Raw genomic sequence first — 16,287 nt, forward strand, 5'->3', positions numbered from 1 at the left:
CTGCAGAGGCTGCAGACAGCTTCACAGCGTGGCTCTCAATCCCCTGCGCCACCAGGGGAGGCCCAAGTTTTTCTATTCTCTTTCCTTACATCAAGCTCTGTGTAAACTTCTAGAAAACTCTAAATGTATTATATCCCCTGGTCATTTATGTTTCTTCTCTATATAAGTTGCTAGAAAAGTATTAAGACTTCAGTGCATGCCCATCAATGTAATTTCTGAAACAAAGCATAAATGTTTTAAGAGGTAACAATAGCAAACATAAAAGTCAGCCTCATTATCACATAAAAACGTTATTCATTTAATGCTTGCCAAATGTTGATTGTTCTTTGTAGACAGAGAGGATCCAACCTGAAACCAATATTTTCTTTTTCATGTGAGTATAGTAACAAACACTTGGGTAATAAGTTTGAATACATTTCCACAAAGAAGTGATAAGTTTCAGAATATGTATAAAAAGTTTGGAAATTAAAATTCTCATGAAGTAGAATTAAATCTAACACAGCGTAATCATTCGTGAAGTAAGGATTTAGGAAGAACTGCATGCTGGGCACTGAAACAGACTGAGAGGAATCAAGTGAGGGAATAAACCTAAAATAACATCATACCCTTAAAGAATTTATTTCCACTTTTGGAAAATTTAAGAAGTTGGCGAATTAGAAATGTTGCATTAAAAATGCAATATTGACTGTTGCTTGACAGAAAGATGACCTTTGACTTTGGAATAGAGGAAAAGGAGAAAATGAGGAATATAGAACTGGATTTTAGCTTGATGTTGTAAGACAGGATTTGGACTGGTTAGAAGGATGACTTCTTATAAGCAACAGAAATGTTGAGATCAAATTAAAAAGCCAGTGATAAAGTAGATGTACATGCTAGTGAACCTATCTCTTCATCAACTCAGCTGAGCCACAGAGCTATCTGCTGGCTCTAAGAAGATGGACACTATCCCATAGGGATGCTCCCTCAGTTTCCTATCAAATGACTCATTATCTTGCCTGCATTATTTCCCATTCCTTTCCCATTTATTTTTGTCTGAAAATAACTGATATTTTTATACTTTGTCTTAAGCCATTCTCTTCCTAAACTCTGGTTTCCTTGCCTGCCTGCTTCTCTAATTTTCTCCAGAATCTGCATTTTCTCCTTCGTTGCTCATTTACTCCCATTTCTTTCCTACCTTAAAAATATTTCTGGGGTCTCAAATGCATTGACTATTGCACCCTGTTTTTGCTAAACGTTGTAAAAGCATCGTTAATATTCCTGGTTTGCTCACCTCCTATCACCTCGTAAATGAGTTTCTGATTCCAAACATAATTCCAGGTTCATCCACAGATCTTTTCTACCAAATCAAAATTTACTGACAATAATGAGTTTTCTGCAGTAACTGATATTTTGGGTCATGCTTTTTTTAAAAATCTCTTCCTATGTTTTATATATATTATAAATAATTTTTAATACATTGCATATAACATGTAATTATTACAGTCTGCTGGGTTTTCTCCTATCACTATGTTTATTTTTGTTTATTTTTGTATTTTTTAATTGAGATCATGAAGGTTAATAATATTGTATATGATTTAGGGGTATAGGTTCATACCCCTTCAGATACATGTTATCATTGCACCCACCACCAAAGCACCAAAAGTCCCCCACCATAGTCTTTTTTTTTTTTTAACGATTTATTTATTTTATGCATACAAGAACTGGGGTAGAGGCCAGAGGTGTGGAGGGTGAGAGGATTCACCAGAGACAGAGTGGGGAGCAGAACAGGCAGACTGACAGAAATACACTGCTGAGGGGAGCAGCGGGCGAGTCAGGACAGGTCTGCTGCGCCATGCCCCACCATAGTCTTATAGCTTTCTTTCATATCCCCTTTCATGGAATCTTCTTTCCCTGTCTGCTTAATACATTGGTGTGCCTGATTTTATTTTTTTAAGTTTTTTTGGGTGTCCTTGATTTTAAATTTGGCTCTTCCCCCCTAAATATTCTACCTTAGTGATTTTATTTATTACTACAACAGCATAGATGTGTCAAAACCTCTAAATTTTATATATTAAGTCATAGATTTATATAATGAGTTTCAGATTTACATTTCCAACTGTTTCTTGGAAAGACCTTATTGCATAACATAGAAGCACCTTGAATTTAAAATGTCAAAAATTGCACTATTCCTTTGGTGGTAGGTGTGGTGTGGTAACATACATCTGAAGAGGTATGAACCTATACCCCTAAATCATTTAAAATGTTGAAAACTAATGTTATATATAAAAATTATGTAATTAAAAAATTAAAATTAATATCTTATCTTTTTAAACCCAGAAATACTACCTTAGTTCCCATTTCACTTAGGATCACTTTCATGCACATGATTACTCAGGCTAGCAACTGAGTGATTTGCTTTCATTCCAGATAACTAATTGATCACCATGTTCCATGATTCTGCTGCACTCTGTTTCTTTACTTCCTTGCTACTACCATTTTTATTTGACTACTATCATCTTTTAGCTGGCTTATTAGAACAACTACTTAGATAAAGATCCTGACTCCAGAATTTCTCATCTAGTCATTTTCCCACACTGCAATTGGAGTGATCGTCCTACCTAACATGTCAAACCATACCATAAAACCCTACACTAGTTCTCCACTGTCCTCAGGATGAATTTCAAACTCTAGCATGATAAGAAAGACCTTCATAATCTGGCTCCTGCTGAACCCTCCAGCCTCACTCCAGCCAGGGAAGCCTCTGTACACTGTGCTATACTCAGATATAAAATTCTCAAATTTTTTGCATCTCTCTCACACCTTTGGGATTTTTCATATGTATAGAGAAATATTATCTCTAGAATGATTTTTCTCCTTTTACCTGACTAATTATTTCAGCTCCCATTTTAATTATCACTTTCTTTGATAAACATTCTCTGTTGCCTTAAGTCTAAGCTAATCGCTCCTTCTAGCTCAACACAATGACTGAGCGTGGCAGTAGGCATTCACTGTTTGGAATGATTGTTTGAATGAATGCACATTCCAGGTAGTAAAGATGCAACTAGTCTGGCTTATTAAGATGAAAAAGGACAAGTTTCAAGCCTAGTGATCTTACAGAAAGATGGTTGAGAGGGCAAACTGATTTGATGTATTTTGATACTGATTTAAATACCAAAATCCTCTCATATCCAGTCATCCAAAGTAACCACCAAATTTTAGCAATAAATTGCCAATCCATACTTAACAGTAGCATGGGGAGAGAATTGTTCCAAGATAAAAAATATCTTGAATTCCAGTTTCAAATCATTCAGCAATATGTGAAAAGATGAATAAATGTTAAATGGAGATGGTTTTAAGAAAATGCTATATAAAGAAACAAATGTTGCCCCCATGCATGAAATCTTGAATAATAATTATCAGCAATTTGCTTTTGAAAGACAACCAATATATACAATAATTAAATCAAAATATTTAGTGATAATGTTTATGATTACTAAAAACAGAGCTTAAAAAATATGGTTTGCTTCTCTTTTACCTACATCTCTATATATTTTTTTCACAGAGAAAGCCTATATTTTAACCTTCTCTGGACAGTCAATCTTTTACAGGGTTGCTGACATACTGAACTCGATTAGGTGAATCAAATGTCCTGGTTAAGTCCACAAATACAACACATAAATCATGATGCTATTTTTGAAACTTTTTGACATAGACTTTCCTATGACTTTCCTGTTTGCTTTGAAATAGTGGACATAATATTTTTACTGTACAGAAATTAATCTTTAGGAAACATGTTTATATTTTAGATGCCTAAGAAAAATCAAATTAAATCTCGAGTGGTAAGTACTATATAGTATATTTTCAGTAATAGATTAGAATATTTGATGTCTACATTTTTAAAAACTGGTAGAATACATTCTTTCTATTAAATCAAATGAATGTGCATTAATATAATAGTACCTTAGATCTAAGGTGAGACGTTACCTAACCTAACCTTGTTTCCTTATAGGTATGCTCCTATACTTTCCTTGATATATTATTAAATGCATCAATTCTTATAAGGCAGCACCTTTTATCTTGTTTATATATATATAATATACATATTATATATGTATACATATACATGTATATATATATATCTAAACTATAAGCTATGAAATTTTCCTGATGCTGAGTGAAAATGTATCACTTTAATTTACAGTGTGACAAGTTTTCTGAAAGCTACACAGATAAAATCTAATTCCCATTTCCCCAAAAAAAGCTTTTAAATATCTAAAGAATGCTATTACTTCTTAAATGTTTTTCAAGCTAAACACCTTTTGTAAGCTAAACATTGAATAATTCTGACTAAAAACTTCTCTTAAAATATAGTGTAAGTCCCTGTCTGCTATTTGCAAAAATTATTGAACATACATCCTTTCTTGATCTGGATCTTATACAAATGAATCTGCAGTTAAATAAGAACTATTATTTCACAGAATATTGGAATACAAGCTCCTTGCAATTAGTTCTTACACTATGAATGGTTGGTAATCTGCACAGTAATTATAATCTTTATCGCCATCATCATTGCTATCATTTCCATGGAGTTTACAATATCCTCAGTATTGCACAATTGCACTCAGTAATGCATTGAATCTTTTTTTAAGATTTATTTATTTTTTTTATACAAGAACTGGGGTACAGGCTAGATGCGCATGAGGGTGAGAGGATTCACTGGAGACAGAGTGGGGAACAGAACAGGCAGACTGAAGAAATACACTGCTGAGGGGAGCAGCGGGCAAGTCAGGAGAGGTCTGCTGCACCAATGTGGGATTCTCGCCGGCTGGCTGGGATCGAACTGGCACTGCAGAGGCTGTGGACAGCTTCACAGTGTGGCACTCAACTGCCTGTGCCACCAGGGAGGCCCTGATTCTTTATAAAACTCTATGAATGGTACTATGGTTATTTTCATTTTATAAATTAGGACACTAAGACCCAACATGTTAGGTGAATTGACTAACTAGATACACATAAACCATGAGAGACAAATTAGGATAAGAAGCAAGGCAGTCTGACCACAGATGCTTATGGCCATAGCAAGTAGAGGGCATAGCACAGCATAACAGATGTGACACTACACTGCAAGTAGCAAAGTGGTCAGTATGTTTCAGTTCCCCAGTTACTTCATGGAAATAGTAATAGTTGTTTTCTGTGGGCTCAATAAGCTGTTTCAAAGATAACAAAGTTGTCTGAATTCAAAAGATATAAGCTCCCTGAAGGAAAATATAAAAATTCAGAGCACAACAATTTGTATGAACTGTGCAAATTTGATGCAAATTAGGATTTATTTCTTATTTCATCTAGGGATATCTCAGAAAGTTAGAGTTAGGTGGTACTGGTAGTTTCTCTTAGTTTTTTTTTTTTTCCCCTGATTGCTTCTAACTTGGGGAATTAGATATAAGGGCCATCAGCTAAGAAGAAGGATGGGAATAAGTTGGGAGTGGGGTATTGAATAGGAATGGGAGGGTATGAAATAGTCATTCTGGAATGCAGTAGGGAAAACAGACTACATGCAAGATTGCATGCTTGCAGAGCAACATACACGGCATCGTCAAAGTAAGTGATCATAAATTCAGAGCAGACTAGGTAACATAATTGTCCATCTTTCCATAGCCCCATTCAGTTTAGAAGGCACAAGTGTGGAGGAATAGGACTTAACAGGTGCTGAAACTGACTGGTAATGTACATTGCAAGGCAGTGAGACTCATGAACGATTATGAATACTATGCTGGTTAAGAAAGTAAGGGCACAAACATGAGAAAAATAAGAACAATGGAAAACATGTGACTATCAATGGTTATACTAAAAATTGTTGAATTATTAAGAAGAATTGAACTGGAGGGAAAAGAGATGGTGGACAAGGAAAACACTGAGACTATAGAGACATTGAGTTATTGACAGTTCCAGTTCTAAACTAGGACAATGAAATAAAACATGGAACTAAAAGTTAAGGGTATACAAAAATTAATTTTATGCACCTCAAAATCATTAAGAATTATGATAGAAGTAGTACTATAAAGAATAGGGAATGATAAGGCAAAATCTTCAAGGAATGAGTTGGGTCATCTGGGCATTAGTAGGTAGCTTCAACAAGCAGGTGTAGTGGAGAAATAGATCCGGGCAAGAAATTCAGAGTCGGGGGATGTCATGTAGGAGAGAAGAAAAATGGTATGAAAATGGCAGTGAAGAACTAGGACACCTATCCCACCTTAGACAGCAGAAGAGTGTGGGTGCAGACAATGGCTACTTGAGGGGCCAGTGGTGGGGCAGAGTGTATATAATATGGGAAATGTCTTCACCCCCACACAGGTTCGTTCTCTCTCTCTGTCTCTCTCACAGTTAAGTTCCCTTCAGTTTAGCTAAACTCTGCATGTGGTATCTGAGCACATATAAAGAAATATGTGCACATCCTTTGTTCAAGAAAGGCTCAGGTGAATACCTGGCACCGAGAGGTCTCAGGATCACACAGGTTGCTGTGTCCATTACACTGACATGGAACGCAGGTGCCCAAGGTTGGTCCAGGGCCACGACTTCCGGGCTCGGAGCGCAGTCGATAAAATCCCGGCATGCATGTCTGCAAGAAAAGGAGGTCAATTAGGACAGTCACTTTAGAAATCTCACCCTGGCAACATTTTGTTTCTTCAGTGATTAAAAGGCCTTCTTTTCCCTCATCTGCACTAAAGGCAACATCACTTACAAACACAAATGGCAACTTTGATTCCTAATGTCTATTCCCTCAGCATGCATGGAATCAGACTTCAGCAAAGGCAACCTGTCATTTGCATATGGCAGCTTTCAGCCTGAACACACTTCAAATAGTCTACTTTTGTTTTAAAATAAAATTGTTTAGACTAAAGAAAGAATTTTAACACCTATTGACAATGTAAAATCTGCTGCTATTATGCTTGATAAATAACTAGTAAATATCCAATGAGACTCGGCAAAAATATGAATAAAAAAAAGCCTGCCACAGTTGCATTATTTATATGAATATAATTTAGTGACTATAACATTTCAAAATAATAAAAGCTCTATCTGCCTTGGGATATTAGGCCACCAATAAAATTTATTTTTCTCTGATCTTATTTTTTTCATCTTGCAATAGAAAACTGAGAGCAAACAGAAAACTTCTAGCAAAGCTGACATATGCAAAATCAGGAATTCCATCTTCATCCGGGTTTATTATGTAAATATATCAAGAAATATCTGGCTTTCTGGAAGCCCACAGCTCTGGAGAGGGAATAGAATAGTCTTGTGTTCTGGGCTCATTCCTCTTGGTAGCAAAGTTGCTGCATTTATCGGATATTGTTGGATTTGAGTAAAAAAAGGAGTTAGTTTTTCAGAAACTGTTGAAGATTACAAAGGCAAAATTTTACCACCTTGCTTACACAGATTTTAAGATTTATTTTATTTATACCAGAACTGGGGTACAGGCCAGAGGGGCAGGAGGGTGAGAGAATTCACCAGAGACAGAGCAGAGAACAGAACAGGCAGACTGACTGAAATACACTGCTGAGGGGAGTAGCAGGTGAGACAGGAGAGATCTGCTGCACCATGTGGGTTGCTCCCTGGCCAGTCCCGGGGATCAAACTTATGCTGCAGTGGCTGTGGACAGCTTCACAGCACTGCACTCAACCTGCTGCACAACCGGGGAGGCCTATTCACAGACTATTTTCTACAAGGTATCTTGTTCCCATTGATGAAAGAAAAGTAAACACTGAATAAGCAAAGTATGTATAATAGTATTAATAACATCTTATTGCCTTTGCATCCTTTGGTCCTGGATTAGGTTACCCAATCCATATGCAAAGAGGTTCCTTAGAAAGGGAAAATTATCAATAGTCAACACTCTCCTTGTTCATTTTGATTTGGATAATACAAAGTACCTTAATTAAGCTCTTAATTAAGAGTCTCTGTTTTTATCAGACTATAAGAATTTCTAATGAGACTTCATAATGTCCCAGCTTTGAGCAAGCTGATAAAGAAGACTGGTGATTGTATTAAAGTACTATGAGTCTCATTTGTCTTATAGTGGACCTAATCATATATTTTAATAAGTTTATTAACATTATTTAAAATAGAAGCTCATTTTGCCTTTGCTACCAAATAAGGTCTGGAAGTTACAATTGAGGAATTCATTCAAGTGTAACAGAAGAAATGATTCAGCATGTATTCAAAATTTTTTTCACAATGTGGGTTGTTCCATTTCTTTGGCATTGTGACTACAGGATAAAACTCCTTAAATGGATTTCATCTTCATGTATGAAAAAAAATTGCAATTTTCCTGGTGTATCTGTTTAGTATTTGTGTAAAAATTGCACAATTTAAAAGTTTCTAGCTCTACTTTACAATCAAAGCAGAAATTTAAAACAAGTCTTAGAAGAAAGCACTTTTCACTGAAGACTCATTTGAAATTCAGTGTTATAGAATGAAATTTGAAGATGTGTGCCATAGGTGAAGTTTACTATAATATTCATTCAATTTCTCTTATATTGTATCTCTTCCCTTGAAAGATTGAAAAGGACCCCTGTAGGATTCTGAGCCAGAGCTACCAGTGGAGGTCAATATAGATCCTTCTAGCACTATCTCTGTGATTTCAACCCTGACTGCACATAGAATCATCTGAAAGTGTCAAGTACTAATTTCATTGGAGGTGAGGGGGTACAGGGCTAGGGTTAGCTTTAAAACTCTTAGGAGCATCTATTTAGCAATCAAGGCTGATCATCACTGAAAGGTTCCTCATTTACCTGCTTGTGAATTTGTGCCTTCAAAAGAGTATACAGACTTAGGTAATTGACACAAATTAATATGGAGGAGCTCAGGTTACAAGTTAGTTCTGTCTGAGAATTATAGGCAAATTAGTGTCATTAATGGTTTTCTCAGCCAGGTGCACATACTGAGATGTTGATGTCTGTATTTTCTTTTGATTCTAACACTCTAGACTAATTTTATGCCCTGATAGGTTAAATTTCTATTAATCAGCAATGATAGACTATTCCGCAATACAACAGTTAGTAATCTAAAACAAGCTTTTCAGAGGAGTGGACAATTTCTTCCTCTTTAATCCCCGCTTATTATTGATTCCTTTTTCTGTATTTACTCTTTCCATTTTTTTCAATTTTTTGAGGGAGTTTTTTTAATGTTTTTCTTCTCAGAGAACTGGGGCAAGATTCATGAGTATGGTTTTGTTTAGTTGGGAACACAAAAGGAATGATAATAGCTACTTTTTAAAGTCTATCTAAAATGCTTTTTGGAAAAAAGAGAATTAAAGAGTGCAAATAAAGAAATACTAAATCTTATCCATTTCTTTTCTAACTTAAACTTTTCTGAAGTTCTTTTCCCGTGTGCTGAAATTAATCAGTTCAAATTTCTTCTGATCTCCTTCCATCTTTCATTTGTTTTTATAATACTGCATGCCTTCAAATTTTAGAATCAAATTCACACAAAAATGTGGGAAGCTGGAAAGAAGGGGATTAGGAGATAAGGAAAGAGCCAATTTGCTCCAGGTGCAATTACAACATCCTCCCCTCTCAGAGTTTAACAACTAATATAGATAAGTGGGCTATTGCCAATAAAACAGTCTTGTGTGTCTCCATGGTTTGCAACCTGCTGATCCTGTTTAATTTGTGTCCCACCACTTCATATAATTCTGTGCTGATTTTGAATATGTGGGCCTCAGTTTCCTCGCTTGAAACATAAGGATGTTGGATGCCTTAATAGCTGAGTGTAAGTTTATCTAGGATTTTCTGGAACAGATTTATCTAGTTCAAATTGCAGTTTTGATGTTTTCCAGTTGTGTGGTCATGGGCGGAATTCTTAACGTGCCTGGACTTGCATTTCTTCATCTATAATATGAGGGTGATAACATATACTCAGTGATGTTTCTGTAAGTACAAAATAGACTGAGCACACAAGAAATGATATTTCAGGGATTTTAAAATAGCTTTGCTGTGAGGACTGAAGGGGATCATAAGTTTAGTGCTTGATATATAATAAATCAATATGGGTACCTCTATGCCAGATTATTAAAAATTTATATAGTCATTGACAATAGACTAAAAAGAAAGGCAAGTGTTATATTGGGAAACAAAATTATAATGTATGCCATTTAGCCCTATCTGTCCCTCAATATTTTATGTACATAAAAACAAAATCATTCCATGTGCAACAAAAAAGGTGATGGGTACACTGAGTGGTATGCATGTGGGAAGAAAAAGCCTACTTTCACTATTTTGTCTTTTGAATTTTGTAAGCTGGTAATAGGTATGGATTATTTGGGTTTTTTTTTTTTTTTTTTTTTTTGGTGGGACCCTCGCCCGCATCCTGGGAACGAACCAGCGCTGCAGAGGCTGCAGGCAACCTCAACCGCTGCGCCACCAGGGGAGGCCCAAAATTGTTTTTAACAGAAGTTATACCTTCTGAGTGGTGACCGGTAGACACAAGCCAGTCAACTGTTAACAAGAAGACCTTATAAATATAGAGTGAGGAGGGTAAAATGATCAAAATATGACATAGATGTCATCTGGGAATTTCTAATTTCCATGATTTTATTGCAGAGAACCACACAATTAACAATACAAATATTTTCCATTTCTGCATACGATTGACCCGAGTTTAGGTCAGTTTAGGCAACAGCCTTTAATTGAAAAGATGGTGAAGAGCAGCTTAAGTATGGAAAACTCAATACTTGCACAATAGCAGATGTAGTAGGAAAGTGTGTTCTGTATTTGACTTCCAAATGTAATATGGTCACCACTTCAAATCATAAATTGTAATAAGTAGTTATTTCCAGAAGTAACATTTTCAATGAACTGGCTGTGATATCATAATACTTCAGGTAATAGGCAAAAACTAAATGTCTTCACAATGGCTATATTTTCATTTATAACACTTGTTTATTTGTAAACATATTTTAGGTAAAGACATGAAATAAACATCCCATCTCTAGAATACCATACATTTGGTGGAAATATTATAAAAGACTTATTTTGTATATTCCTGATCCAAAACACGTTACTAGAATCTGATGTATTTCAAAACTGGCCTTAGCTCCTGCTTTGATGATTAGATTTTATGCCTGTGTAATTATACTTTAGAATCAAGATGAATTATAAATAAGATGTGTAATGGATTAGAGGTAATGGGTTATGGAGAACACCTCAGGTAGCTTATTATGAAAGATAGGCCTTTATCCCTATAATCTCACTACTAAAATATTACTGTAATTACTGTCTGTAAATAGGAATTTAAGTGAAATTCACAGGACATAGGTGAAGCCACCAATGCAGACAGTTTGTATGTATACCCAATCTTTTTTTGATTTTTTTCATTTATCATTTTTATTACTTGTGCTAATTTATATTTTCATATAGTGATGGGAAATTACTAAAATTAATTGAAAGGCATGTTAAGAATTTATGATTTTAAAAGCCTATTGATCACAAGAAGAATTTTTATTATTTAAAATCTGGAATGGATGTAGACTGAATTAAAGTAATTTGCTACACAACTACCATTTCTCTTCAAAAATGAACAGTGTTTTTTTTAATGAAGAAAATACATAGTTGCAGCAAATTCCTTTTTAAGATCTCTAAAGGTCAATCTTGATGAATTACTGGATATCTTCTATAGCAAAATGAAATTGCAGGATTAGAGAATTTTAGGACTTCAATACCCAGCCTGTAATTTTATAGACTGGATAACTACATAATAGCTAGGATTGGTAGGAATTAAAGGATTGACCAATCAGTATGACTGACAACTACTTGGGATAAATAAAATTTCATCTCTATCTAGAAAAATCTCAAGTATTTTTTTGTCTCCTATTTTAAATCTTTCATGCTCATTGCACAGGTAGCATATTTATATGTGTTATACTCACTGTCTCCTTTTTCACATACCCATGGTGTGTGTATATGTATATTTGGGTGGGTTCTGCATATATGTGCACTATATGTCTGTCTGTCTGTCTATCTACTATTGCCTTCCAGAGCAGTCACAAGCAAAACCATAAGGAATTTACAGAATATTTCCCAATATATTTACAATTATTCTTATGAAATTGTTTTTAAACATCATGGAATCCATAAGACGGTAACTAAACAGAATGGCATTTCAATTTACGATGGGGTTTTCACAAATATATTTTCACTTAAATTAATGCTCATTATGAGTGCATAAATTAAAAAAAAAAAAAAAAACTGAGGTCTGGAAATAAATAGAGTCACTGTATCCAAGTGGTTCAGCTAGGTAGGATTTACCTGAACCAAAGTCCTTTTCCTTTTCATTGTATCATGCCACCTCTCAAGAGATTTATACTTATTTTTAAGTTGTACTTCAGTTGTGATCTGGTACTATCACATGCCTCACCTACCACATTTAATGAAACTTCTTAAATTCTATTTACAAAAGATGTCTAAATTATTTATAAAGAAATCAACATATTAATGTATCACTACTTATTCCATTAATAACAATATTAACCCCATCAACTAATACGGACTACCAACAGGCACTGTGATAAGTAGTTTAGTTTATAACTCATTTAATCTTCATTTAATGATTTGACTATGGCAGAGATATTAAAATATCTAATTAATATGCTATGGACACCACCCAATATGACTAATAATAAAGAATCCATGCTGTCCATGCTGTCAGCCTTAGTTATCTGTCTCAGTCCAGCACATAGTGAAGTAGAGACTCAGACCCAGGCCAGTTTCTCATCCATTCCACTTTTCCTTATATTATCCTCTTTCTAGCAATATTTGGTATTTGTAGAATATACACTGGCATTCAGAAGAGGAAGATCTAGAAAATGTGCCTATTTTCAAGAAATTCAAAGGACTTTCAAAGCTACAGTGACTAAAATAATACATAATAAAAATGTATAATACATAATAAAATAATACATAATAAAAAATGGATAATACTGGCACTAACTGAAACAGAGGTCATCTGAGAAGACTGTGTGAAGGGAACAGCCTGCTGTTTAGTGTCTAAGCTTTGTCATGCTGTATATAAAAACCACCTTTCAAAATTCAGTATAATCTTATTTCATAATCACAGCAGTTTAAATTAGCTATTTAGAACAGAGACAAGAAAATAGATCAGATACAAAAAATGGGCCTTGTGAAAACATTATTTCCTGTTTCATATTTTCACAAATCTTCATTTTTATCAAATATGTCCCTTCAGTTGTAATTTCTACTTCAAGGTAACATCATCATCGTCATCTTACTATGTCCCACGCTGTGAGTGGAAGACCAAATAAAATAGGTTAAGAATATGCATGAAAGTAAAACTATTTGTAGCAAAAGTAGTTCTGAGGGATTTCCATCTGACAGTTTAAGTGAGTTGAGCCTAAGTAAGTTATGAGGAGCCACCTTACCTCACAGGAAAAGCCAGAATAGCCAGGGGGACAGTCACATCTTTCTATCAAGTGAGCTGGAGGAGCCCCTGCTAGTCCATGTCCTTGTTCAGCTAGCTCCATGGAGATTTCAGAAATCCTGGAAACAATGAGCATACATTTGTATTATTATACCAGCAAATTATGCTCACTTGGCAAGTGCTCATTTGTACAAGAAGAGTCTTCTCTGTGTTTTGTAATTAAGCACAAATTTGTTCTAGTGTTTTAAAACTGCCTATATTCCAGGACTCATGTTGCACATCTTACTATTGCATATTTACTTCCTCAAATGTTGAGATTATACATTAGCAAAATATTCACATAAATCATGAGGAGTTTTGTAAATTAGATGTCTGATGTCCTGTTGAGAAGTTATTATAAAAACTTACCCCAAATTTTAAAAATGTGAGTGGCTTCAGGTGAACATGACCAATTAATTAGAGAGTTATATTCTTTCAAACAGACAACCCAAGGTCATTCCCCATTAGAATATCCCCTGTAGTGACTAGTGAAATTGCTTTTAATTTACAATTGTCCTGATTCCTTCCTCTTGAGTGTCTGAAAGTCCTTTCAATAACTTTAGAAAACCACCTAGAAAACGGTTGAGCATAATCTAATATTTTTGAAGTTTTTGTTTATCAAATTCTTCAAATCACTTAGCCTTCCTATTTATGACAAAATCCTAGTTGAAAAATGATTCACAGTGCAAATGTTGATACCCTTTTCACTCATTTGAAATTAAACATTATAAATATATACATCTATAAACTTAGACTACTATATTACTAACTGGCAACATAAAATGTTCTGCAAATAAACCTTTAAATGGGCCAATGGATAGTTTTGCTTAAATAAAAGGCATCTCCAATAGCCCGGGGAGCTTGAATCATAAACTTTATAACAAGCATAGGTAGGTTTTATTGACACTGAATTATGAATGCACATTCTGGCTTCACTAGCATCACAATCTATGCTGATCAGTCAGCCTTTAGGATGAACATGTTTAGTTAAAATTCAGATTTACTCTCCCCTCCTTATAGAACACACAGTGGTTAGGAGCTATATACAAAATTCTCCCCTCTTACAGGAAAGACTTTATGTTCTCCTGGATTCTCTGTGGGAATAATAAGGTAATCCAGTGCTTGTTAGCAACTTATGTCCATTGGCATCACATGGCATTTTATAACCTGAAGAGTTACTCATATAGACATGCACACAACAGGCTAGTCAATATTCAAAATTCAAGTGGAACTTGAATGGTGTCATCAGCAGATATTTCCATAATACACATTTTTTTTCCCCCCTCAGAGGATTAGAGATCAAATTCCTTGCCAGAATCAAGGCTTTTGCCAAAATCAGGCTTCTATTTAAAATGAATACTGAAATACAGAGTTGTTATGTTCTTCAAATAAATGTAAGAGACATAAGCCAAGAGAAAATTTCAGCATTGACAAAATGTACTGAGTCTGTATCTCAAAAGACATGCATAACTCAAACTCTTAATTCAGACACAATATTTGTTTTTTTTAATTTTTTAAAAAAGATTTATATATTTTTATACAAGAGCTGGGGTACAGGCCAGAGGCACTGGAGGGTGAGAGGATTCACCAGATACAGAGTGGGGAACAGAACAGGCAGACAACCGAAATATACTGCTGAGGGGAGCAGCGGGCGCAACAGGAAAGGGCTGCTGCGCCATGTGGGGATTCTCGCCCACCAGCCGGGGATCGAATCCGCACTGCAGAGGCCAGAGACAACATTTGTCACTGAATAAAGATGCAGAACTATGTCTTAATTATCCTGGGGGCAATATTTAAGTATATATTTTGACTTTTGTCACAATTCTACTGTTTTAGGAATTCAAGAGCTATTTATTTACTATTTTATCTGTTCTTATTCTTGCTAGGCTATGATTCTAGTTGCGTCGAGCTTAAAAGTATCCTAAACTTTCAAAAACTGATCTCTTAAATCAAAAATATTGTTTAGTGAAATAAGGTGATAAGGGAAGGAGACTTATGGGGGAAAAAACTTCACAATATAGGAAAATGGAATCAGTGTGAGAGAGGCAATGAAAGTATAATGGAAAATGCATGATAGCATAGTTTCTATCAGTTCCACTAACAAAATGTTCTGTGTGCTACCAACCTCTTTTACTGGAGCACAGAATAAATTGCAAAATAACATATTTGCACACCCACAAAGTTACCTGCTATCTTTTACACCATGAAAACCTGCTTTGGCTTCTACCCCCTGATTTTGATATTCTAAAATAATTTTTATATTCTAAATTTAATTATTCTAAATTAATTAGCAATAGAGCTGAAAGTATATTTTATACATGCTACCTTATTATTTCACATAAAATAATCTCCTGGTGGAAGTGAGAAATGTATAAAAGAAACCAAAGGAATACATATTTGAAAGTGAATTTTAGTCCTGGATATATACTCTTTTACCAACAATGCCTGCTTTTAGTGCAATCCAAAAATTATTTTCAATACAGAAGCAGGATTTCCTGAGTACAATGCAAATTTTGAACTATTGTATCTTTATGTTCATTAGTTTACAAATGAGAGAGGATTTATAATTTATTTCTTTTGTTTTCCTGGACTAGTCTACTAAATTATTGTATGAGACTGTTTTTCAAACATCTATTGATTCCATATTCCTACAAGACTTAACAGGAAACTGTCATACCAGAGAAATTGAGACTGTGTACACAACCTCAGCTTCTGTCTCCACAGTATAAAACTTTACATTCTGTGCAATTCCTCATTTTATCTCATTTATTTTATTCCTCATTTATTTATTTTAGCTATGTTATTGTTTCTATTTAAAGAACATGACCATATGTATGA

The 16,287-nt window shown here is 34.8% G+C and overlaps 1 protein-coding gene across 2 annotated transcripts in view; it reads right to left on the reverse strand.

The window, feature by feature from the left end:
- The window catches only part of LAMA2 (laminin subunit alpha 2), a gene marked incomplete at both ends in the record, with an annotated part of 514,626 nt that overhangs the window by 144,528 nt on the left and 353,811 nt on the right, over positions 1 to 16,287 (reverse strand). For both annotated transcript variants that reach the window (XM_084228925.1, XM_084228924.1), the window contains 2 exons: positions 6,461 to 6,595; positions 13,412 to 13,529. In XM_084228925.1, the coding sequence (XP_084085051.1) occupies positions 6,461 to 6,595; positions 13,412 to 13,529 (253 nt within the window). The remainder of the gene's footprint in view (positions 1 to 6,460; positions 6,596 to 13,411; positions 13,530 to 16,287) is intronic.

The sequence above is a fragment of the Talpa europaea genome (assembly GCF_964194135.1).
Source record: "Talpa europaea genome assembly, chromosome: 2".
Taxonomy (NCBI): Eukaryota; Metazoa; Chordata; class Mammalia; order Eulipotyphla; family Talpidae; genus Talpa; species Talpa europaea.